Consider the following 27,210-nt stretch of genomic DNA (forward strand, 5'->3'; position numbering starts at 1 on the left):
CATTGCTTCAGTATAGTACTTTTAGCTCAATAGCTTATTTACAGTCAAATGAATATCTTATAAATGATTATGTACAGACTAATGTTATTCATACTCTCGGAATCTAACTCCTTATCAGTAGGCTAGACCCATTCAGGAGTTCATGTGTACTCTAGACAGTCACATGATTCACACATGTTTCAGCCCCTCCCATCTACTGACACCTCATAAATTCAGCTAGCTCCAGCAAGCAAAAGCGAGCAACAGATTCACAACTCAAAAAAGTGCAAAACTTGTTTCTGGAGAAGAACTATGGACAGTTTCACCACTTTACTTTTGCTGGGTTTAGTGATAGCTCTGTTAATGTTACTCAGATGGAGGAATAAGCCACTTAATTGTCCTCCAGGGCCTAAGCCTTTGCCTCTACTTGGAAATCTTCTCACCATGGACACCCGTGCACCTTTTAAAACCTTTTTAAAGGTAAACAGGATTTATTTATTTGTTTGATTTTCAGATCTTCATCCAATACATTTTCCATATGCAGTTATTCAGTAGCACCTACACTGGGCATTCATAACTGTCACATCCACGTGCATTGGACTTTCACTCATGCACGTTCTGAACAGCGCATGCCTCTAACAACAAGCACCTCTCCTGGATTAAGCACAATCAGCATGCACATTAAAGGATGCTGCACACACCTAGACAGGGCGAAGTATTGCGTTGTTCATTCACCTTTACCGAGCTGTTGTAATTGTATTGTCTTCCTGGTTATCGACTCTTGTTCTGTGTTTTGGTTTCTGAGCTTGTCTTGCCCAGTTTAGTCTGTTTGTGCCTCGCTTGACCTTTTCATATGTTTATCTTTATTGATTCAGCCTGATGTTTGGGACTATGAGCCTATTTGCTTCTTTTACAATAAAGACTCTCTTTCTGTCCATACATCCATCTCTACTTTTTGTGTGCATTCTGTGCTATGCACTTCCTGGTTCCCAAGTTGTTTGCGATGAGTCTTTTTTTTTCTGCGAGTGTTGGCGTTAATTACGAATCTTTTTTTTTCCCTACAAATAATTTTCCAGGTGGCACGGTGGTGTAGTGGTTAGCGCTGTTGCCTCACAGCAAGAAGGTCCGGGTTCAAGCCCCGCAACTGGCGAGGGCCTTTCTGTGCGGAGTTGGCATGTGCTCCCCGTGTCCGCGTGGGTTTCCTCCAGGTGCTCTGGTTTCCCCCAAAGACATGCAGGTTAGGTTAACTGGTGGCTCTAAATTGACCGTGAGTGTGAATGGTTGTCTGTGTCTATGTGTCAGCCCTGTGATGACCTGGCAACTTGTCCAGGGTGTACCCTGCCTTTCGCCCGTAGTCAGTTGGGATAGGCTCCAGCTTGCCCGCGACCCTGTAGGACAGGATAAAGTGGCTAGAGATAATGAGATAAGAAATAATTTTCCAGTATCCTCTTTATTTTTATTGTACTGTCGCTTTCCTTTTTTGTACTTTCCACTTTTGCTTTTCTTTTTCCATTTTTCTCTCTCTTTTTTCGGAAGAACGCTGAGACCAGAAGCTTTCTTTTTTTTTCCCTCCTCCTGCATAAAGACCACAAGTGGAGGCCATCCACATTGGATCTACTTTAAAGTGCATATTCTGGACCAATTTCGTGGTTTTTTTTATATGAAAGTATGTCCTTTTACACACTCATCCAGAAGGGTAATTTTGCAAAAGGCCATGTGTCTACAGCAGAAAAAAATAAAATAACAAAACGCGCCTGGAAAAATCCCAAGGGAGTCTGGAGCCAGATTCGTGATGTTACCTGCAGAAGCGCCAGCAGGCTGCGCGAGCTTTGCACGGTTTCAGTGCACAGCCTGTGTAGACCAAGCGCTCCCATTTCTCTCTCATTGTCCGGTCTTTTGGGAAACGATGAGTACTAATCCCATCAAGATTGGTGTTGCTACACCCTCCTACGATACATCTGTTAACCATTTTAATAATTACGTGATAACGTTGAAGAAATTTGCAGAAAACCACCAGGTCGTTTTCTCATAAACAAACCAGCGCTGACGTAGGATTCAGAGGGAGGCGTCCCGCACGTGATATCACGAAAATCAATGTTTGCCAGGAAACCCAAATGGCAAGATTTTTCAGAGGCGGACCAATTCGCCTCAAATGGCTTGATTTCAACTGAATTTTTCTGGTATTGTGTAAGGTAAAAAAAATTGCACAAAATGTGATAGATATTTGGCAAGTTTAATATAAAATAGGAGAATTACATTGATCTTGCTCCTTAATTTACCAGTGATATGCACTTTAATATCAACAGATTTTCAATGAAGGTACGTGAATCCTTTCATCATGGCACACCTTCAGCTTTATTTGTGATAAGTGCAGATTAGTTAGCTCTCTGACGGAAAAGATTATAGTGCTAAAAGCGCGTGTCCAGGCTTTGGAGAAGGCCAGTGAGAATGAGAACAGTGTAGTTTCTGTAGGAGAAAGTCTGGATGCCCTAGGTGGAGTTAGCAATCCCCCAACTCTGGCATTAGAGCCCTTACAGCGGGGTGAATGGGTGATGACTCAGCAGCATAAGCGTAGAGCCAAAGCTACTGCTGAAGCTCATCCATGGGAGCACCACTCCTCTCCGCATCGCATGTCGAACAGGTTTGCTGTCTTTAGTGATGCACCCATTGAGAAACCTGAAAGAGCTCTGGTTATAGGGGACTCTATCATGCAGCACGTGAAATTAGCTCAGCCTTTAGGGGCACCAGCAGCTTTAGTCAGGTGTATACCGGGAGCCAGGGCACCAGACATAGCAGGTAATCTTAGGGTCTTAGGCAAGCACAGGTTCTCAAAGATAGTTATCCATGCAGGAGCTAATGATATACGCCTTTGTCAGTCTGAGGTTACTAAGAGTAACTTTGTAGAGGTGTCCGATGCTGTAGTATGCTCTGTAAGGTGCATCGCTGTAAGGCGATGTCTGATGCTGTAGTATGCTCTGGCCCCATCCCAATGTGGCATGGCGATGTAGCTTACAGCAGGTTATGGTTGCTGAACTGCTGGTTATCCGGGTGGTGCTCTGAAAACAGTGTGGGCTTTATAGATAATTGGGCTAATTTTGAGGGCACTGCTGGCCTGTTAGGGCGGGACGGTATCCATCCCACTCAGGAAGGTGCTGCTCTCATTTCCTGCAGCATAGGTCATAGTCTCAGAACAAGCCTAGTTAATTTCTGACAATCCAGAGCCAAGGCTAGGGAGCAGATGAACAGGCTAAACTGACTGTCTGCTAGCTGCACAGAGTCGTCACTCAGGGTCCACTACATCAAGACTGTGTCTGTTCCCCGAGCTCAACAAAAAAGTAGAAATATTCAGAGAGTTTGTTCCAGTAACCTAATCGATATAAAATTAGATCATACTGACTGTCTAAAGGTGGAGCTATTAAATATTAGATCTCTTACATCTAAAGGGCTAATGGTTAATAAACTCATTACTGATCAGGAGTTTAATGTACTTTGTTTAACTGAAACATGGATTAAGCCAAATGAATATATAGCATTAAATGAAGCTAGTCCTCCTGGATACAGTTATATACACCAGCCTCGTCTAACTGGCAGAGGAGGAGGCGTCACGGTTATTTATAATGATTATCTAGGTGTAACACAAACCTGGTTATAAATTTAATACATCTGAAGTTCTTCATACTAATATAATGTATATAGCCTCGAAAAATAGGTCTACCCAGTTAATTCTGTTACTTATTATTTACAGGCCCCCGGGGCCATATTCTGAGTTTCTTTCTGAATTTGCAGATTTTATCTCAGATCTGATTATTTCCTTAGACAAAGCTTTAGTTGTCGGAGATTTTAATATTCACTTTGATAGCCGAGAAGACCCTTTGAAAACAGCGTTTGTGTCCATTTTAGATTCAGTAGGGATTAATCAGAATGTCATAGGACCGACCCATAATGGTGGTCACACCCTCGATCTAATACTAACATTCAAGTTAAACGTAGAAAATATAGTCACACTTCCACAGTCTGAAGTTATCTCAGATCATTATCTCATCTCATTCAAAATATGTCTGATTAATAATATATGCACCTCACCACGCTACTGTATTAAATGTACATTCATGTCAACTACTGCACAGAGCTTTATAAATGATCTCCCAGAGTTATCAACTTTGGTTGGGTCACTGTCAGCCCCTGCAGAACTTGATCAGGCAACTGAATGCTTAGAGTCAACATTCCGCCATACTTTAGATAATGTAGCTCCTCTAAAAAGGAAAATGGTCAGAGACAAAAAAATTAGCACCCTGGTATAATGATGACACTCGCACATTAAAACAGACCACTCGACAGTTGGAACGTAAATGGCGTCAAACAAAATTGGTAGTGTTCAAATTAGTGTGGAAGAAGAGCTTCCTGAAGTATAGAAAAGCTCTTAGTACTGCTAGATCAACATATCTCTCCTCCCTAATAGGAGATAACAAAAATAATCCTAGATTCCTATTTAATACTGTAGCAAAATTAACCAGGAATAAGTCCACTATAGACACATGCCCACCCGTAGTATGTAGTAGCAACGATTTCATGAATTTTTTTTAATGACAAAATTGAGAATATCCAACAAATTCAAACTACTAATTTAAGGTCAGACAATGTAAGTGACCCTGTAGTTAACAATATAACTGTATCAGATCAGCAATTAGAATGTTTTACTCCCCTTAGAGAAACTGAATTACTTTCATTAATCTCAGCATCAAAAGCCTCAACTTGTGTACTAGATCCCTTACCTACACGTCTATTCAAACAGATAATATCTGAAGTAATTGAACCGCTTCTAAAAATAATAAATTTTTCTCTTACGATTGGCTATGTACCCAAATCCTTTAAACTAGCAGTTATCAAACCCCTGATTAAAAAACCTGACCTTGATCCCTGTCAACTGTCCAATTATTGGCCAATATCAAACCTCCCCTTTATCTCCAAGATCCTTGAAAAAGCTGTGGCACAGCAGTTATGCTCATATTTACATAGGAATAACATCCTTGAAATGTATCAGTCAGGATTTAGACCTCTTCATAGCACAGAGACAGCTCTGGTTAAAGTAGTAAACGACCTACTGTTGGCGTCTGATCAGGGTTGTGTCTTGCTGCTTGTGTTGCTTGACCTTAGTGCAGCATTTGATACCATTGATCATTCCATTCTTCTGGATAGACTAGAAAATGTTGTGGGAGTTAAGGGAATGGCCCTCTCCTGGCTCAGGTCTTATTTAACTGATCGCTATCAGTATGTTGGTGTAAATGGTAATATTTCTAGACATACTGAGGTAAAGTTTGGTGTTCCACAAGGTTCTGTCTTGGGTCCACTGCTTTTTTCTTTATTTATGTTACCTCTGGGTGATATTATTCATAAACATTGTATTAGTTTCCACTGTTATGTTGATGACACACAGTTGTATGTTTCTGCAAAACCTGATGAGAGACACCAGCTTAATAGAATTGAGGAATGTGTAAAGGACATTAGACACTGGATGCTTATTAATTTCCTTCTGCTTAACTCTGACAAGACTGAAATACTTGTATTCGGACCACATGCAGCTAGAAGTAAGTTTTCTGATTACACAGTAACTCTGGATGGCCTTTCTGTTTCTTCATGCGCAGCAGTAAAAAACCTCGAAGTGATTATTGACCCTAGTCTTTCATTCGAAACTCACATTGATAACATCACCTGGATAGCTTTCTTTCATCTCAGAAATATTGCTAAGAGAAGAAATTTAATGTTACTACATGACGCAGAAAAGCTAGTTCATGCTTTCGTTACCTCCAGGTTGGATTATTGTAATGCCTTACTGTCTGGATGTTCCAATAAGTGCATAAACAAGCTCCAGTTAGTTCAAAATGCAGCAGCAAGAGTCCTTACTAGAACTAGAAAATATGACCACATCACCCCTGTCTTATCCACACTGCATTGGCTCCCAATCAAATTTCGTATTGATTATAAATACTACTATTGACCTTTAAAGCACTGAATGGTCTTGCACCACAGTACCTGAGTGAACTTCTGGTCCTCTATGACCTGCCATGCCTACTTGGATCAAAAGATGCAGGCTATCTGCTGGTACCTCGTATAGTGAAGGCTACATCAGGGGGCAGAGCCTTTTCTTACAAAGCCCCACAGTTATGGAACAGCCTTCCAAGTAGTGTTCGGGAATCAGATACAGTCTCAGTGTTTAAGTCTAGGCTGAAAACATATCTGTTTAGTCAAGCCTTTTGTTAATGGTGTTTATGAGGTAAAGGAGTAGATCTGGAGGGTCCTCAGACAGAGTGTTTTTGTAAACTGGGATGTATGGATGCTGTCAGTCCCCTACTCGCTTGCTCACTCGAGTTTGGTGGCTGGCTGCTTTATGTCCCGGGGGCTCCCTCATGCCTGTGTTACCTTCTGGCTCTCCCCTTTTAGTTATGCTGTCATAGTTAGTTGCTGGAGTCCCTGCTTGTACTCAGTGCAATATGTATACTGTTCCTACTTATTCAGGTGACATTGGGCATACCTAACAACCTGTGTTTTCGCTCTCTCTGTCCCTCTGAGTTATATGTCAGTCCTGGGACTGAGATGCTGACCTCTTCTGCTCCTTGGACCTGCCTGATCCATCCTGGTGCCCTGTGTCTGGTTAGAGTCTCATCGCATCGCTCCTGTGGAGGGCGGCCCCATGTGGACAGTTGGGGGTCGCGCCTGGAGGATGCTCTGGATTCTTGCAGTGGTGCTTTTGTGGCTGGGGGCTGCAGTTGACTTGCAGACTTTGGGCTTTGGTTTCTGTTGGTGGGGGGTTTATAGCATCGACGAAGCTGACTTCATGTTAGGACTGTTAATGTTATAGTCATGCTGTCTGTTGTTACCCAAATGAGGATGGGTTCCCTTTTGAATCTGGTTCCTCTCGAGGTTTCTTCCTCATGTCATCTGAGGGAGTTTTTCCTTGCCACCATCGCCACAGGCTTGCTCATTGGGGATAGATTAGGGATAAAATTAGCTCATATTTTAAGTCGTTCAAATTCTGTAAAGCTGCTTTGCGACAATGTTTATTGTTAAAAGTGCTATACAAATAAACTTGACTTGACTTGACTACTGCAATCAACCTGCATTTACTGACCAAATACTTTGTCGTACCATGGATGTAGCAGAAGAGAGCCACCACACTGCTCAATGCCATGCCTGGGTTTCTGTGCCCCAACCCAGATCAGTAATCCTTCTGCAGCGGCTAGGGTTGGACATACTGGCACCCTATGATGGAGTGGAGTATTCCCCAAATGGGTTCCTACTACAATGTGCACTATTTTATTCTGACCTGGTGGAACCCAAGCCTTCAGAGCATGTCTGGGTAGGTTTTGTGAAATGCTGGCTCATGGGGTGAGCATGCTGATAGGTGGAGTACATGATCAGAGTGCAACACCCATGCCTCAGAGACTCCCAGTCATTCCATGCTATGTTCAGGCACTTGTTTCAGGCTCTATCTATAACTGGAGAGTCCACAGAAGAGCCAGCGTGATGATCAAAGACTCTGCCCACCCCCAGCATAGTTAGTTCACACTCATGCCCTCTGGCAGAAGGTACAAAATTGTGAAACATAGGACCTCTAGATTGAGAGACAGCTTCTATCCTCAGGCGCTTAGACTGATCAACAGTCCTGCCCCTGACCCCACCCTAGCACACACACACACACACACACACACACGTGCCAAATACTGTATAATCACACTGTACATATACATATAATCACACTGTACATATGTTTTTATCTGCGCATATGACAATAAATGCTTTGACTCTGATTTGAAGCAAAACTTTGTCTTTACCTGTATTAGAGAGAATATTTGAGGTAGAAATCAAATCACCATGGTGTTGTGGTCCTGATTTCTGAGCTCCTTGTTATAAAAGTTTTATTCTCTCTCTCACTTGCAAGTTGTTAGTTTGCATATAAAATCACACACTAGGCCACTAGAACTGGACTTGAGAAGAATGCTAAGAATGCTAAAGTCTATCATGCCAGTAAATAAAACGAGGGTTATGTATATAACCGCGGTTCTATGAGTTTCGGATGACCGCCAGAGGCGGTGCTTTCAGCACATGGATATCCATCACACGAACGTGCAGGTCGAGTAATAGTAACAACAAAGTCACGTGTGACCTGGGTGACGTCACCCCGTGACCCCGGCATAAAAGACCGGTAAACCCAGGAAGTGACCTCTTGGCAAATCTTCTCGTGTACACTCCGAGTGACTGCCAAGCTCTGGCGGTCATCCGAAACTCATAGAACCGCGGTTATATACATAACCCTCATTCTATTTCGTTTCTCCTGACCGCCAGAGGCGGTGCTTTCAGCACATGGATGACTAATACCAACCAGGTCATGAGGAGTGCCTACCCGTACTCAGTGCTGCTGCGACGGGCCTGGAATGACAGCCGTCGCCACAGGATTATGTGGGACGACATTAAGACGGTAAAACCTGGTTAAGGTGCAGCTGGAAGCCCAGGAGGCTGCGCTGCATATGTCTGAAAGGGGCACGCCCTTCAGCGATGCCCATGAGGCCACCACGCCCCGTGCAGAGTGCGCCCTGACAGCCGGAGGAATCGGGGAGCCACTGTGCCTGTATGCATGTAATATGGCCTCGACTATCCACTTGGATAGCCTCTGCTTAGAGAGCGCCAGACCCCTCCTCGGCCCTGTGTGGCACAGAAACAGGGCGTCACTCCTACGGAAGCCCTCTGTACGGGACACGTACACCCTGAGGGCGCGAACTGGGCACAAAAGTTCCGACCTCTCATCATGGCCCGCCTCGAACGCCGCAAGGCTAAGGGGCTGGTTGACGAAGGTAGCAGAGAGGGTCTTCGGGAGGAAAGAGGGGTTAGGCCACAGAGTGACCCCACTGTCGCCGGAGTGCCACTGCAGGCACTCCCCACTGACTGACAGCGCGTGTAATTCCCCGACGCGCCTCGTCGATGTAATGGCCAGAAGAAAAGCAGTCTTCAGGGAGAGCCATGAAATGTCTGCCGTGAGCAGGGGCTCAAACGGTGCATCGCAGAGAGCCTGCAGCACCAAGTGAAGATCCCATGTGGGTACCCGGCTCCGTCGGGGGGGTCTCAACCGGAGAGCACCCTTCAAGAAACGTGCCACCAAGGGGTGGGACCCCACGGTCCTTCCCCCAACTCTGGCATGCTGAGCAGAGATGGCAGCTGCATAGACCTTGATGGTGGCAGGAGTAAGACCCTTATCAAACAGAGACTGGAGGAACAGTAGAATGGTCGGCAGGGGGCAGCATGTAGGCTCCTCCCCCCGAGTTAAGCACCAGTTGGAGAAAAGCCTCCATCTGTTGGCATAGAGGGCATTGGTGGAGGGTGCCCGAGAGCTTGCAATGGTGTTGACCACTGCCGGCTCACAAAGACCTAGCAGGGGGTCCGGCCCTTCAGCGGCCACACCCAGAGCTGCAAACGGGCTGGATCCGGGTGCCAGATCTGCCCTCCCAGCTGTGATAGCAGGTCCGTCCTCACTGGCAGGCACCAGGGGTCGCCGTTCAGAAGTTGCAGCAACTTGGGAAACCACACTCGGCCCGGCCACCGAGGGGCGACAAGCAGCAGCCCGTGGTGGTCCATCGCAACCCTGTGGCAGGCTCAAGAGATGTCAATGGGCCCACCGCAGAAGTTGGCCGGCCACTTCCAAGCACTGGAGGGACTTGGTGCCTCCCTGGTGGTTGATGTAGTACACTACCGTAGCATTGTCCGTCCGCACCAGAACGTGTCTGCCGGCCAGGCCTGGGAGGAAGTGCTGTAGGCCGAGGAACACAGCCCGTAGCTCCAGCACGTTGATGTGCTGCTGTCGCTGCCCTGGACTCCAGTAGCCTCTGACAGTCCGGCATTGCCAGACTGCACCCCAGCCTCCCAGGGAAGCATCCGTGGTGATGACCTCCCTCCGGGAGGGGATAGCCGCCAGCGGAACACCCCGCAGAAGGTAAGCCCTCCTCCTCCATGGACGGAGGAGCCTGAAAAAAGTATCCATCGCCTTCACGAGCCTGTGCCCGTGCAGCACCGGGTGGAGGTGGAGATCGTTGAGCCACCTCTGAAGCGGGCGTAAGTCCAGGAGTCCCAGCGGGACCAGAGAGGAGGCTGCCGTAAGCATGCCCAGCAGGCGCTGAAAGGTCTTCAGGGCGAGTGACCTGCCCCGTCCGAAGCGGCCAAGCAGCAGGCGGATGTTGTGGATCCTGGTCTGGGAGGGGGTTGCCATCAACGACCTCGAATCCAGGTGCATGCCCAAGAAAGTCGTCTCCTGGCTGGGCACCAGCGAGCTCTTCTTGTAATTCACCCTGAGCCCCAGCTCTGCGACATGTGAGAGCACAGTCGCGATGTCGGTGCGGGCCTGAGCTGCTGACCGTGAACAGACGAGCCAGTCATCCAGGTAAGGCAGGACACGCAAACCCCTTGCCTGAAGTGGTGCCAATGCCGCTTCCACACACCTGGTGAACACACGGGGTGCCAGCGATATCCCAAAGGGCAGAACATTGAACTCGAAAGCCTGGCCCTCGAAGGCAAACCGCAGGAACTGCCTGTGGTGTGGCGCAATGGGAGCATGGAAGTAGGCGTCTTTCAGGTCGATGGTGGCAAACCAGTCGCCCGCCTGGATGTGGTGTAAGACATCCACTGTACGCAGCATGCGAAATCTCATGGTCTTCAAGTGGGAGTTGAGGGACCTCAGGTCGAGGATCGGGCGGATACCGCCGTCCTTCTTCGGAACCAGAAAATACCTGGAGTAGAACCCACCTTGCTGTCTCTGCCTGTCGACGGGAGAGATTGCTCCCTTCTCCAGGAGGGTGGAGATTTCCTGCCGGAGGACGAGGGACTTCCCCGGATGGCTCACGGTGGTGTGTTTGACCCCATGAAAACACAGCGGTCGGCGGCAGAACTGGATGCGGTAACCCTCGGTGAGGGTCACCAGCACCCAGGGGTCTGGGGTCAACGCTTTCCAGCTTTGGAGCTGTTCGCTGGAAAAGCGGCCGACCGCTGGCGCGCTAATGTCAGCGCCGTCCAGAGCGCCCCCGTCGGTCACCATGGGGGCGACGAGGAGCGGACTGGGTGTAGGGAGCGGCACCGCGGGTCTGGGAGGTGGTGGGGCGACGAAAGTCATCAACCCGTCTGGTCTCCTGGCGGGTGCGTGGCCGAGACAGAGTCGGTGTGGGCCCCCTGGAGGACTGGGCAGTATTGCCATGGCGGTGGACCTGGCGGAGGCCAGCAAACTGCTGCCGCGCCTGGACGACCTGGGCACTCCGGTCCAGGGCTTGCTGAGCGGCCTCGCCAAACAGCTCCCCGGGGACAACAGGGAGAGAGCGCAGCACACGGCGGTCGGGCTCGGCCAGAGGGGACTGTGCCAGCCATATCTGCCGGCGGGCGAGGGTGAGATACGACATCAGCCGGCCCAGTTCCCGCGACGAGTAGGCAAAGGCCTGGAGAGCCGCGTCGCACAGCTCCCGTGATGCCGCGCTCGTCCCCTCCAGTGTCTGGGCGAGGGCCAGCAGCAGATGGGACATGGAATTGTCAATACGACCCATTCGTGCCGCCGTGTCGTATCCCCGCACGATGAGGTCGTCGGTCGCACGGCATTGGGTGCGGGGGCATCGGGCGTCAGGCCGCAGAGCCTCGTTGGGCGAAAGGACGAGGGCAGCCACGGAGGGCTCAATGTTGGGCATCTGCTGGAGGCCGTAGGTAGGGGCGTCCTGCATTGCTGCCAGGGCCCTGCAGTCACTAGGGAGGTGGGAAAGGCGTCTAGGGTCCGCCCAACACCTCTGTAACTCCTCGATGTATGGGACCGAGGGCGGAACAGACAACGAGGAAGGCTGTGTGGAACCTCTGAAGAAAGCGCTCTGATGCTGGGCCACCGGGGGCGTGTCCAACCCCAGACGGGCCAATGCAGCCCTCAGCGTTGGCTGGATGGATGAGCGTCCGCCTTCCGACGCTGCCGCGGTGCCATGGCTGGTGGCCTGGGAACCGGCCGGAGAGGTGGAGTCGTGACCAACAGACCCACCGCAGTCAAAGCTCTCCGACGCCCGGATCGACAGTTCATCCAGGCCGCGTGCATCAACGGCCGGTGACAGAAGCGGTGGTGATGGTGAACGGTCGGGCTGCCAGGCAGAAGGGGTGGCTGCGGGAACACTGCTGCCCTGTGGCGGAGGCTGGAGATTCGCCAGCAGGGCCTTCATTTCCTCCAGCTCGGTGGACATCACCTCCACCTTCCGAGCCAAATCGTCCGAGCGCTTCTTTTTTGCCTTAGAAGCGGAGACGCGTGGGGGAGCCCCACGGCGCTTGCTGGGCCCCGCTGCTGCAGCCGGCACCATGTCCTGTCCCCCCGAGGCCCGGGGGATGTCAGACGGAGGATCCAACCGAGCCAGCCTGGCGGTCCGCGCAGCCACACTCAGGCACATGCAGTCTGCGCAGGCCATATCCGTCAGCCCCTGCCGCAGGTGATCAATACCCAGGCACGAGGGGCACTCGCGGTGGCCGTCCTCCGGCTCAAGGGGGGCCCGGCAGTTGGCGCAGCGAGAGAATAGGTCCATGACACCTGGCTGGCAGAAGGGAACTTAAAAAATAGGGCGAGAACACCCCAAGTAAGTATCCCAAAATAAACAATCAGGCGGCAATGAAAAACGACCGGGCGAACACACCCGTGGTCGGGAATATTAACAAGGAGAGGCGCCGTGCGCCACAGAACTGATAAACAGCGGCGAGAAACACCGCTTTAATTTAAATGAATGAAAACCGCTTACCTGAGCGACAACAAGCCGGCCTCCAGCGGCGAGAACACCGCCTCGGAGGGCTAGTCAGCTAACGCCACCGAGCGAGAGCGCTCAGCTTAATGGAGTAACAAACAATACGAATACAACACCCAAGACAGCCGGCCCGTGAGCAGGCCGGAGACAAGGCTACACAAAATAAGGCGGTCGATAATATTAACAAGGAGAGGCGCCGTGCGCCACAGAACTGATAAACAGTGGCGAGAAACACCGCTTTAATTTAAATGAATGAAAACCGCTTACCTGAACGAAAGCAAGCCGGCCTCCAGCGGCGAGGACACGCCTCGGAGGGCTAGTCAGCTAACTCCACCGAGCGAGAGCGCTCAGCTTAACGGAGTAACAATACGAATACAACACACAAGACAGCCGGCCCGTGAGCAGGCCGGAGACAAGGCTACACAAAATAAGGCGGTCGGGAATATTAACAAGGATAGGCGCCGTGCGCCACAGAACTGATAAACAGCGGCGAGAAACACCGCTTTAATTTAAATGAATGAACCACTTACCTGAACGAAGCAAGCCGGCCTCCAGCGGCGAGGACACGCCTCGGAGGGCTAATCAGCTAACTCCACCGAGCGAGAGCACTCCGCTTAATGGAGTAACAACAATACGAATACAACACACAAGACAGCCGGCCCGTGAGCAGGCCGGAGGCAAGGCTACACAAAACAAAAGCGGTTGATAATGTTAACAAGGATAGGCGCCGTGCGCCGCAGAACTGATAACAGCGGCGAGAAACGCCGCTTTAATTTAAATGAATGAAAACCGCTTACCTGAACGAAAACAAGCCAGCCTCCAGCGGCGAGGACACGCCTCGGAGAGCTAATCAGCTAACTCCACCGAGCGAGAGCGCTCAGCTTAACGGAGTAACAAATCAACGAATATAGCGACAAGAGAAAAGAATTGGTGGACTTAACGCAGTTTCTTGGAGGGTGCGTAAGCACAGCCCCAACCCTACGGGTAACGAAACTAACACGCGTTTTGTCCAAATTCCAACTCGCAACCTGCAAACGCAAGAAGATGTAAGGGGTCACTTCCTGGGTTTACCGGTCTTTTATGCCGGGGTCACGGGGTGACGTCACCCAGGTCACACGTGACTTTGTTGTTACTATTACTCGACCTGCACGTTCGTGTGATGGATATCCATGTGCTGAAAGCACCGCCTCTGGCGGTCAGGAGAAACGAAATAGAACAATATAGTATTCTGAAAACTTATTACAAAAGTCTCATCAGTGGTCCTTTCAGTTTTGGATGATCCTGTGTTCTTGACATATTGTAAATCTGATACAGTTTATTGAACTTTTAGATCATTTTGTGAACTTGCTAACTTGTTCAAACATTTGGTATTCTGTACTTGGAAAACACTGTTCAAACTTGTTCAGGTTAAACTGGTAAAGTCTATTTCTTTAACAGTGGAGTAAGACTTATGGTCCTGTGATGACGGTGCATTTGGGACCCAAGAAAGCCGTTGTCCTGGTGGGTTATGACACAGTGAAAGAAGCCCTTGTTGACAATGCGGAAGATTTCGTTGACAGAGCAACAATTCCTTTCCTGTACACAGTTGTGAAAGGCTATGGTAAGAAAGTGAATAAAATGTTAGCTATAAGACCGGCAATTCATCCTCTGTCCCCCATCTGTCATTCCACAATTACAAAGCTAGAGATGTATTATATACCTAGAGCTTGTCAATTTGTGCTAATCAATTTTACCATTTTATACATAACATAATGGAACTTGCTCGCTATTTATTTATAAGCTCCCCTATTTGTTAATAGGGGTGGGAAAAGTACTGAGAAATTTTAGTAATGTGAAGATAAATAATGTGTAAAAAAAAATTGAACCATATCTTGCCAAAAATAAAATACTTAAGTGAAAGCAAAAAAAGGTGCTACCTGTAGAAAGTAAATCTTTCTTAACTGAAGAAATTAAGGAATTGTATGTACAAATTGTTTATTACTTATTTAAAACTGTTGCAATATTATCTTTGCAAGTTTACTGATCATATGCTCTGGAGTTTGCTAATGAATAATACAATTTGCAGGGGGGGCAAAATTTACTCATTCTCATCTCATTATCTCTAGCCGCTTTATCCTGTTCTACAGGGTCGCAGGCAAGCTAGAGCCTATCCCAGCTGACTACAGGCGAAAGGCGGGGTACACCCTGGACAAGTTGCCAGGTCATCACAGGGCTGACACATAAGACAACCATTCACACTCACACCTATGGTCAATTTAGAGCAGGGCTTTGAACCAGAATTTTTTTCCTATTAGTTCGTTCCGAACAGAAACGGAATTTTAACATTTCCGGTTTTGGGTTCCACCATTAAATAGACGTTCCCGAACCGGTTAGAACAAAAAAATTTCATTCCCGGAACGGTTAATTACGTTCCCTGTCAGCTGTTTAACAAATGGCTATAAAATTATGTCTCTGTCTCATCCAGCTTAAGCCAAATGTAGGCTAATTCTATTACAACCTTCATTAAATAAGACAAGAAATAATTCAAAACAATTATTTCAAATGTTGGCGATTTGGATTCTCAGTATGTCTTCCCATCTACACAAACAGAAAAAGTGCCAAAAATGAAAGATAATTCATTTAGTGTGTTACCAAAGGCTAGTCAGGCCCTATAGAGGGCTACCGCATGATGTCACCGCGCCGCGAGATTTTGTTAGGCGCCATATTGGAAGACCAAGTACACATCTATGCAAGTACATACATTCATAAAACAAACTACACCTGAAATGTAGCCAGGGCCGGTTCTGCCCTAATCTGGACCCGGGTGCAACATCGCACAACCCCCCCCCCCCCCCCCCCCCAAAAAAAAAACAGTCTAAATCAGGACAACCATCACATAACTATAAACATTTTATATAAACAATTTTAACTAAATGGGCTATAATAAATAAGCCTGCAGGCAGCCACGGTGGGCTGCCTCAGAAAAGTAACCATTCAATGACACAACTGAAAGCCTGCAGCCACGGCGGGCTGCCTTAAAAAGTTAGTAACCATTTGTCCTACCTTAAAACTCGTTTTGCATTTTCTGTCTCCTTTTTTGTATTTTCGACCCTCCGTTTATTTTCTTTCCTTTTCTGAAAACCCGATTTGTGTCCAGACATTTTGTTCTGCTACCAACGAACTAACTCGTCAGGTCTCGTCTCTCGAGCCCGCGATGATTCCCGTGGGAAGGGCAACAACTGATACATTTTTACAAACAGCCAATAGGGAGGTTGCAACGTTCAGGCTCTTCTTTGCTCAGACACTCAGTAATGCACTTACTCACTAGCAGTCCACCTTCCCGCTCTCTCCATTCAATCAGCGAACGTCACACAGGAAGTGAACCCCAGCGGGTCATAGAAACTTGCGCAGGAGAAGAATGACTTTTATTTGTAGGCTACAGAAACTTTGAGGAACGAAATAAAAACCGGTATTAACCAGTTACCATTATTTTTAATAAGCGTTTCTGTTCCGGAACATAAAAAATAATAAAGTTTCTGGTTTCGTTTCTGTTCCATGTGAAATAGAAAAAGTTCCCGGTTTTCGTTCCTTGAACCAGTTCAAAGCCCTGATTTAGAGTCACCAGTTAACCTAACCTGCATATCTTTGGACTGTGGGGGAAACCGGAGCACCCGGAGGAAACCCACACGGACAACATGCAAATTCCACACAGAAAGGCCCTCGCCGGCCACGGGGCTCAAACCTGGACCCTCTTGCCGCGAGGCGACAGCGCTAACTACTACACCACCGTGCCGCCCCGGCAATATTTACTATTCGCTAGAATTTCACTTCCTGTCTAGCCAATTATTCTAGCAACTGGAATCAATGATAATCTAACTTGGCATTAGCAAACAGGCTAACTTGGATAAATATAGTTAGTTGATTTTAGCAAATTCATGAAACTTGCCTCAAATTGTATGCATTCCATGCCTTCTACAACCCCAAATCAGAAAAGTTGGGACAGTATGGAAAATGCAAATTAAAAAAAGAAAGCAGTGATTTCTAAATTTACTTTGACTTGTATTTCATTGCAGACAGTATGAACCTGAGATATTTCATGTTTTGTTGGTCAACTTCATTTAATTTGTTAATGTACATCCATTCCTGTGTTTCAAGCCTGTAACATATTCCAAAAAACTTGGGACAGGGGCAATTTATGGGTAGTAATGAAGTAAGCAATTAAATAATGATGTGATTTGAAAGAGGTGATGTCAATAGGTGATTGTAATCATGATTTGATATAAAATCACTATCCAGGAAAGGCCTAGTCTTTGAGCAGCAAAGATGGGCCAAAGACCTCCAGTTTGTTAATAAATGAGTGAGAAAATTATTGAAATGTTTGAAAACAATGTAACTCAAAGAAAGAAACAAAGGGGTTTGGATATTTCACCCTCTAGGGTACATAATATCAGTTAATGATTCAAGGAATATGGAGGGATTTTGGTGCATAAAGGGCAAGGGCACAGGCCTAAGCTGAACACCCATGATCTCCAATCCCTCAGACGACACTGCATCAAGAACTGTCCTTCATCTATAACTTATATAACCACATGGGCTCAGGATTACTTTGGCAAACCTTTGTGAAGCATGACAATACAGAGTCACATCCACAAATGCCAGTTAAACCTTTACTGTGCAAAAAGGAAGCCTTATGTTCACTATGTCCAGAAATGCCGTCGACTTCTCTGGGCTCGAAGGCATCTGGGATAGACCATCACACAGTAGAAACCTGTATTGTGGTCAGAAAGAAATCTGTATTCCATGCCTTTTTTGGAAGACATGGACACCATGTGCTCCAGACCAAAGACAAAAAGAACCATCCAGACTGTTACCAGCAACACATCCAAAAGCCAGGGTATATGGGGTTGTAAGTGCCCTTGGCAAAGGTAACTTACTCTTCTGTGATGGAGCATTAATGCAGAAAAGGACATTGAGATTTTGGAGCAACATGTGCTGCCTTCAAGATGACATCTTTTCCAGGGATATTTCAACAAGACAACGCAAAACCACATTCTGCACACATTACAAAGGCATGGCTGTGGAAGAAAAGGATGTCTGTCCCCAAAAGAAAATGTGTGGCAGATTTTGAAATGAAAAATATGACAATGACAACCCCGTATTGCTCCACACCTTAAGACCTGTTTGCAGGAAGAAAGGGACAAAACACCTGAAATGCTTCATTGCTTGATTTCTTCAGTTCCTAAACTTATTTTAAGCATTGTGAGAAGGACTGGCAACATTGCAAATTGGTAAATGCTTTACTGTCCCAATTTTTTTTAAATGTATTGCAAGAATCAAAATTTAAATGTGTTTATTTGAAAACACAATAAATTTAATTTAAAAACAAATTAAATTATGTGCTGTTGTATTGTTTTGCATGCAGTACAGGTCAAATATTATTTACAAATAATTGTTTTCAGTTTTACTTTAAATTACAACATACTGTCCCAACTTTTTCTGGTTTGAGTTGTAATATAGAGGTATATGCGACACCCAATTTCATATGAGTTTTCGTTTACTCCACCAAATTTTACTGAGGTTGTGCCAGGGATGTTCATCTTCATGTTTGGCACTGCAGTGCAGTGGCTTATCCATCTCAAGAAGCTCACAGATAGTTATAGCACTAACTAGTCAGTTCTCAAAATATATCTGATTCACAGGTTCACGTTCCTAACCCCCTCTTCATCTCTCAGGCTTTGCTATCAGTAATGGAGAGCGTTGGCGTCAGCTCAGGAGATTCACACTCTCTACACTGAGAGACTTTGGAATGGGACGCAAGAGGATGGAGGGGTGGATACAGGAAGAGAGCAGACACTTGCTGGACACCATCAACAACACAAATTGTAAGTGGCCTAATTCATGCCACTTTCAATGAACCAACTACTGGTTACTGATTTTGGTTTAGTAGCTTTAGTTTAAGCTGATGAAATAAGTTTATAATCTTGAGCATGTCCTGTTACTCATCCCAGTTGATGAAGTGTGAAGAAGTGGTAAGGGTAGAATAAATAAATGGTAAGGGTAGAAGTCCAAGCACAAGTCCAGAATTATTACTACTAGGCATTCAAATCGTGTTTCATTGGGAATTAGGTAGCATTTTAACCAATGTGTAATCTTTTTGTAGAAAGTATTTTTATACAATTTTGCTTAACATGCATAACAGTTATATTACATGCATTGCAATTTTGACTGATTGTGACTGAGGCAATCCTTTGATCTTTAATGCACAAATGCCCAAAATTTCTGATTCCCTGGAAAGCTGCCTTTCAATTGGAATACACTAAAAATGTATTAATAACTTAAAATCTTTTTAAAAATTTGTTTACTTCCTGCAGCTGCTCCATTTGAGCCCACGTTCTACCTGAGCAGAGCTGTGTCCAACATTATCTGTGCTCTGGTGTTTAGCCAACGCTTCAATTATGAAGATGTCAACTTCCTGCATTTTCTCCAGATCATCAATGCAATACTGAAGTTTCTCAGCAGCCCATGGGGACAGGTAGGATATGATGGACTTCTTAAGTAAGCTGTTGACACCAGACATTCAAATCCTAATGAAAATAAGGAATGTACTGTTGCAATCATCATTCTTCAACCTTTGAAATCTCCTATATCCAGGTTAAAAGGTGCATTAATTTTCCTTAAAGTGGAACAAAAGTGACTTTTCATAATATGAAACTTTTGTAAATAAATGTTCTCTGCTGAACAAGAAAAATCAAATTACATTTATCCATCCATCCATTATCTGTAGCTGCTTATCATGTTCTGCAGGCAAGCTGGAGCCTATCCCAGCTGACTATGGGCAAGAGGCAGGGTACACCCTGGACAAGTCACCAGGTCATTGCAGGGTACACCCTGGACAAGTCACCAGGTCATTGCAGGGCTGACGCATAGACACAAACAACCATTCACACTCACACCTGTAGTCAATTTAGAGCCACCAATTAGCCTAACCTGCATGCCTTTGGACTGTGGGGGAAACCGGAGCGCCCAGAGGAAACCCACACGGACAGAGCTAGGCAAACTCCACACAGAAAAACCCTCATTGGCCACTGGGCTTGAACCCAGAACCTTCTTGCTGTGAGGCGACCACGCTAACCACTACACCACTGTGCCACCCCCAAATTACATTTATATTGTATATATTATGTTCAAGTGTTTCTAATCTGAAAATAACATGAAATAGAGGTGCAAATAATGGCTGTTATAAGTGAAAATAGTAATGTCAGAATGCAGGCACTCACGGATGTAAGTGCAGGGGAAAGCAGGGATGCAAACAGGAAGCATAGTCAAATCAGTAAGCTCATAGTCAGAAAGCATGCAAGGATCGGTTGATCGGCAAACAGAATAGTAGAGAGCAGACTAAAGAGTTAAACAGGTAAACATAGCAAAAGTTCAGGAAACTAGAGGCAGGCAGCCAAGAAAGGCTCAGTATGACTGGGTAAACACAGAATGATACTTCGCACTGAAGGTCTGTGAGGGAGAGACTTAAGTAGCACTGCTGATTAACAGTTAACAACAGGCAGCTGAACTTAAGAGGGACAGAGGGCACTGTGAACTTTGGACATTGTTGTCTTGGGAAGCCATGTTTGTAGTTTGGTTAGAGTTTTGACTCACAATGCCATTTAACCCCCCCCCAAGGAGCTCCCTCTTGAAGCTATACTCTTCTTGGGACGTCCTCTCCCCCTTGGTGCAGGTTTGTCAGGGTACTGGTTGTGGAATTCCTGTGTCAACAGGGGGTCTAGAATGTCCTTAGCTTCTACCCAGCTATGTTCCTCTGGTCCATAGCCTTCCCACTCTACCAGGTATTCCAACTGTCTTCTTCTCCTTCTGGAATCAAGGATTCTGTTTACCTGGTAGGTGGGTTCTCCCTCAAGACTCAGAGGCTGGTGTTCCTGGATGAGAGCATTCTCAGCAAGTGGACCTTAAATAGCAGGTTTCAGACATGACACATGGAATGTAGGAGCATCGCGACTGTGCAGTGGGAGCTCTAGTCTGTAGGAGACCTCACTGATGCGATGTAGCACCCTGTATGGGCCAATGTAGCATGCCTGAAGTTTCTTGCATGAATTGGGTTCCCTTAGATCACATGTGGACACCCATACTCTTTTGCCTGGTGAAAATTCCGGATTGTTACCTTGATGTTTGTCGGCATATTCCTTGTACTTGGCATTCACCGCCTGAATGCACTGGTGAACCTCCTCCCATACTGCTTGGCTTCTGGAGAACCAATCCTCCACCGCCTGTACCTCTGCTGGTAAGTCATCCCACAGGAACAAGGGTGGTTGGTAGCCGAGTATGCACTGGAAAGGTGTTAACTGTGTAGCAGAATGCTTGAGTGAATTTTGTGCATACTTGGCCCATGGGATGAAACGAGACCAGTGCCCCTGATTCCTCATGCAGAAGATTCTCAAAAAACAACCAATCTCCTGGTTGGCCCATTCCACCTGGCCGTTGGACTGTGGGTGATATCCAGATGTGAGGCTTACTGAGACTACAAGACGTTCCATGAAACAAGTCTATAGCCATGATATGAACTGGGGACCATGGTCGCTGACAATATCCTCAGGGATACCAAACTACCTGAATACCTTTTGAAACAGCAGTTCTGCTGTCTGAAACTTATTCCCTTACCAAGAATCCCTGGTAAGGGAATAAGTCTCAGAGCCTTCAAAAATTGGTCCACAGTAACCATGATGGCTGTGTTACCCTGAGATGATGGTAGGTCTGTGATGAAGTCAATGGCCAGGTGGGACCATGGTCTCTGAGGTACAGGGAGGGGACACAGCTTACCAGAGGGAGAGGTTTGTGGAACCTTTGCTTGGGCACATTCAGAGCAGGAAGCAATGAAGTGGTTAATTTCAGTCTGCATCTTCTCCCACCAGTACTTACTCCTTAGCATTTGATAAGTTCTTTGACTACTAGGGTGACCTGTGGCAGGAGGTGCTTGTGCCCATGTGATGAGTTTACTTCAAAGTGGCTTGGGGACGTATAGCAAGTCAGGTGGGCACTCCTCTGGGCACCTTCAGGGTTGGGAGGCTCTTATCTCCTTATCCAATTATTCCCAAGTGAATGACTGAATGAAGCGTTCTGGTGCAAGAATGGGATGAGGTTCAGAGTTATGAGGCACTAGACTGAAGGTTTGGGACAGAGCATCAGCCTTAGTGTTCTTATGCCCAGGACGGAAGGAGCTTGTGAAATTGAACCTCATGAAGAAGAGAGCCCATCAAGCCTGACATGGGTTCAATTTCTTTGCTTTCTTGAGATACTCTGTTTTTGTGGTTGGTTAGTATCACAAAGGGGTGTGTAGCTCCTTCTAACCAGTGCCTTCATTCCTCAAGGGTGAGTTTAATGGCTAGTAGTTCATGATTCCTGACGTCATAGCTCCTCTCAGCTGATGAGAGCTTCTTAGAAAAGAAAGCCACAGGGTGAAGCTTTGGTTTCTCGCTGAAGTGCTGGGATAGCACCCCTCCCACTCCAGTCTCCGAGGCATCCACCTTGACTGTGAAAGCCTTGGTTGGGTCAGGATGCTGCAGGATGGGAGCTGAGGTGAATGCAGTCTTGAGTTGGTCGAAGGCTTCCTTAGCTTCACGGTTCCAGAGAAGACGTTTGGGACCTTTTCTTTAGCAGGGCAGTTAAGGAATCCGCAATGGTGCTGAAACCTCTGATAAAGTGTCGGTACCGGCCAAGACATGATGGCAGACATGTTGGAGGGATCCATGCTGACTCCTGCACTGATAATGTAACCCAGAAATGAAATCTGACCTAAATGGAATTCACATTTCTCAGCTTTAACATAGATGTGATTCTTGAATAGACACTTCAGAACTGACCTGACATGTTCCAGGTGACTTGCTTCATCAGGGGAGTAGATCAGAATGTTGTTGATGTATGCGATTACAAACTTCCCCAGCATGTCCTGGAGCATGTCATTTATAAGACATTGGAAAACTCTTGGCACTGAAGAAAGGCCATATGGCATGACCCGGTACTCAAAATGGCTAGCGGTGGTGCTAAAAGCCGCCTTCCATTCGTTGCCCTCTCGGATTCTGATGACATTGTATGCAATGTGCAGGTCAAGCTTAGAGGAGATTTTAGCAGAACATAGTTGTTCTAAAGCAGAGGGAACCAGTGGAAGTGGATATGGGTACTTTACAGATATTTGGTTTAGTCCTCTGAAGTCTATACAAGGTTGAAGGCCTCCCCCTTTCTTCTCCACAAAGAAGAATCCTGTGGAGGCAGGTGACTTGGAGGGACAAATGTAACTCTGTTTGAGTGCTTCCTGAATGTATTCCTCCACTGCAGCCTGTTCCTTCTGGGAAAGCGGGTAGATGTGGCTGCGTGGAGGTGACATGCCTGGGAGGAGATCGATGGTGCAATCATAAGGGTGATGTGGTGGTAGGCCACAAGCTTTACCCTTACTAAAAACCTCCTTCTGTTAGGGTTTTGCTGGGATTCGAACCTGGTTCGTTGGTGTGATAATCCAGCAAACCCCCACTAGGCCACCAGGGGGATGACTCAAATGCAGAGGCGTGAGGCGGAAGTAGAAAAAGAATCAAAAGGTTTATTTAAACTATATACACTATATACAGGGCAAAACAAAAGACAAAAAAAAAAACCAAAGAGTAAAATCCAAAAGAAAAGCAAAGTGCAAAAATTCAAAAGCTAAGATCAAAAAACACAGTAAACACAGGAAACACAGGAAACTGGAGATAAACATAACAGCACAAAGACTCCGTGACAAGAGGACTGAACTCAGGGGTATAAATACACAAACTAATTAAGGACACAGATGAAGATAATTAGGCAATTAACACAAACACAAAACACAGGAACAGTGGCGGCCTCTAGAGGCCAAAATAAACACGACATGAAAAGGAAATAACAGCGGCCTCTAGAGGCCAAAACAGTCCTAGTCCTAACAGGACCCCCCCCTCTAGGAGCGTCTCCTGACGTTCCCAGGGCGATCCGGATGGGCCGAATGGAAGTCCCGACATAGTTCTTTATCAAGGACATCCCGAGCAGGAACCCAGCAGCGCTCCTCAGGACCATAGCCCTCCCAGTCCACCAGATATTGCAACCCGCCGCGGACCCGGCGGGAGTCAAGCAGGCGATTCACAGTGAACACAGTCTGCCCCTGGAAGATGCGGGGGGGTGGGGGGTTCCTAGGGGCAGGGGCATACGTAGACGTCAGTACGGGCCGTAACAGGGAAACATGGAAAGTGGGGTTGATCCTCAGAGTCCGGGGCAACTGGAGCCGGTAGGAGACAGGGTTCACCCTGCGCACCACCTTGAAGGGGCCAATGTAGCGAGGAGCAAGCTTGCGGTTCTCCACCCGCAGTGGAAGGTCCTTAGTGGACAGCCAAACACGCTGCCCAGGGCGGAAAGCGTGTGCAGGTCTTCTATGGCGGTTGGCCTGAGTCTGGTTGGTTCTGGAGGTCTGTATGAGGGTCTTCCTGACCTTGCTCCAGGTCTTGCGACACCGTCTCACATATTGGTTGACCGAGGGCACCCCCGCGTCCTCCTCCTGGTCCGGGAACAGAGGTGGCTGGAACCCGAATTGGCACTGGAATGGCGACAGCTTGGTGGCCGATGACTGCAGGGTGTTGTGGGCGTACTCCGCCCATGGCAGCCAGGTGCTCCACGATGTCGGGTTATCCATAGCCAGGCCTCGCAGGGTGGTTTCCAGGTCCTGGTTGAGCCTCTCCGTCTGACCATTGGACTGTGGGTGAAACCCAGAGGAGAGGCTGGCAGTGGCTCCGATGACCTTGCAGAACCCGTGCCACACTCGGGAAGAGAACTGGGGCCCTCGGTCTGAGACGATGTCCTGTGGAAGACCAAAGACTCGGAAGACATGATTAAACAAAAGTTTCGCAGTTTCAAGAGCAGAGGGGAGTTTGCACAGTGGTATGAAGCGGCAGGCCTTGGAGAATCTGTCAACTAAGACCAAAATGACCGTGTTACCTTGTGACTCAGGGAGACCCGTGATAAAGTCGACTGCCACGTGGGACCAGGGACGCCGGGGAATGGTCAGAGGATGCAGGAGACCCTGGGGACGCTGTCGTGGGTTCTTGGTTCTGGTGCAAACCTCACAGGACAGGACAAATGACCTAACTTCCTTCTCCATGTTAGGCCACCAGAAGCGTCTTTTCAGGAAGTCCAGGGTCCTCCGAGCTCCCGGGTGGGCGGTGAGAGGGGAAGAGTGACCCCACTGGAGAACCTTGGCCCGGGCTTGATGTGGGACGTACAAGAGGCCTGGTGGCCCCGTCCCAGGACCGGGGTCCTGGCGTTGGGCTCGTCGGACAGCCTCCTCAATACCCCAGCGGACAGGGGCCACAATCCGGGACACAGGGATAATAGGCCCGACTTCATTCTCCCTGTTAGTGGCAGAGAACAGTCTGGACAGTGCGTCAGGTTTGGTGTTCTTGGAGCCGGGGCGGTATGAGAGGGTGAAGTCAAACCGACTGAAAAACAGGGCCCACCTAGCCTGTCGAGGGTTCAGTCTCTTGGCTTGCTGGAGGTACTCCAGGTTCTTGTGGTCAGTCCAAACCAGGAATGGATGTTGTGCTCCCTCCAGCCAGTGCCTCCACTCCTCAAGGGCCAGTTTGACCGCTAGCAGTTCTCGATCCCCCACATCGTACCGGGACTCAGCAGGACTCAGGCGGTGGGAGAAGTAAGCGCAGGGGTGCAGCTTTCCTTCCGAACGTTGAGAGAGCACCGCGCCGACACCACTGTCCGAGGCGTCCACCTCCACGATGAATGGTTGGGAGGTGTCCGGGAGAACCAGAATGGGTGCCGTGCAGAAGCGGTCCTTGAGGTCTTTGAACGCCTTTTCTGCCTGAGGAGACCAGCCATAAGATCCACCTGTCCCTTTGGTGAGGTCTGACATGGGTGCTGCCACAGAACTGAAGTCCCTGATGAACTTGCGGTAGAAGTTAGCGAATCCTAAGAACCGCTGAACCTCCTTAACGGACTTGGGAGTAGGCCAATCCCGGACGGCCAGGGTCTTGGCAGGGTCCATTTGGAGTTGGCCTGTCCGTACAATAAATCCCAGAAAGGAGACCTCGGGAACATGAAATTCGCATTTCTGGGCCTTGGCGAACAGATTGTTCTGTAGCAGCCTCTGGAGAACCTGGCGGACATGGTGGCGGTGCTCCTGCACGGTCTTGGAAAAGATAAGGATGTCGTCGAGGTAGACAAAAACGTATAGGTTAATCATGTCCCTTAAGACGTCGTTGATTAGGGCCTGAAAAACAGCTGGTGCGTTGGTGAGTCCGAAGGGCATCACCTGGTATTCGTAGTGCCCAGACGGGGTGTTAAAGGCAGTCTTCCACTCGTCTCCCTGTCGGATACGGATGAGGTGGTATGCGTTCCGTAGGTCCAACTTGGTGAAGACGGTGGCGCCTTGGAGCAGGTCGAAAGCTGTGGACATCAGCGGAAGGGGATATCGGTTGCGCACAGTGATCTTATTCAGGCCCCTGTAATCAATACATGGTCGGAGCCCCCCATCCTTCTTGCCGACAAAGAAGAAGCCGGCTCCAGCAGGTGAAGTGGAGGGTCGAATAAACCCAGAGACCAGGGCATCTTTGAGGTATTCCTCCATGGCCTTGCGTTCTGGCTGAGAGAGTGAAAACAGTCTGCCACGAGGAGGGGTAGTCCCAGGGAGCAAGTCGATGGCACAGTCGTAGGCCCGGTGCGGAGGAAGAACGGCGGCCCTGCTCTTGCTGAATACCTCCTTGAGATCCCAGTACTCTGTGGGAACTTGAGATAACTCGGTGAGATCAGGGGGCTCGGCAGGAGACACAGGATAGCTAGAGAGCAGACAAGAGGCATGGCATGCAGGGCCCCATTCCACAACCTGGCTTGTTACCCAGTCTATGCGAGGGTTGTGGCGAGTAAGCCAAGGAAGGCCTAGAATAACTGGGAACTCAGGTGAAGGAATCAGGTGCAGGGATATTTCTTCCTTGTGACCTTGAGACTGGAGGAAGACTGGAGAAGTAACTTGAGTGACTCTTCCATCACCTAACGCTTGGCCATCGAGGGCAGACACAGACAGTGGGACTTCAAGAGGTGCAGTCGGAATATTGATGCTTTGGGCGAAGTGAATATCCATAAAGTTCCCAGCCGCCCCTGAGTCTATCAAAGCTTGACAAGAGTGGACAGACTCACCCCAGGAGATGGAGACCGGGATGTAGATTCCTTGGCCAGGGAGTCCGGGAGAGAGGGTAGGCCCCGTCACAACCCTCCCTCGGCTGGACGGGGCGGTCCTTTTCCCAAGAGTTCGGGACATGATGCTCGGAAGTGACCAGGCTTGCCACAGTAGATGCAGCACTTGTCCCTCCTTCTGCGCTCCCTCTCAGATGCGGAGAGGCGAGTACGACCCACTTGCATGGGTTCTGGACAGTCACTGAAGGAGGTAGACGGTCTCCAGGTA

General features: G+C 47.9%; 1 protein-coding gene across 1 annotated transcript in view; it reads left to right on the forward strand.

Moving 5' to 3' along the window:
• The first annotated feature begins 291 nt into the window (after nt 1–291).
• Nucleotides 292–27,210, forward strand: part of LOC132871544 (cytochrome P450 2C42) — a 50,170-nt gene continuing 23,251 nt past the window's right edge. The window contains exons 1-4 of the mRNA XM_060905789.1: nt 292–459; nt 14,202–14,364; nt 18,476–18,625; nt 19,115–19,275. Of these exons, the coding sequence (XP_060761772.1) occupies nt 292–459; nt 14,202–14,364; nt 18,476–18,625; nt 19,115–19,275 (642 nt within the window). The remainder of the gene's footprint in view (nt 460–14,201; nt 14,365–18,475; nt 18,626–19,114; nt 19,276–27,210) is intronic.

Source organism: Neoarius graeffei, chromosome 23 (genome assembly GCF_027579695.1).
Source record: "Neoarius graeffei isolate fNeoGra1 chromosome 23, fNeoGra1.pri, whole genome shotgun sequence".
Classification (NCBI taxonomy): Eukaryota; Metazoa; Chordata; class Actinopteri; order Siluriformes; family Ariidae; genus Neoarius; species Neoarius graeffei.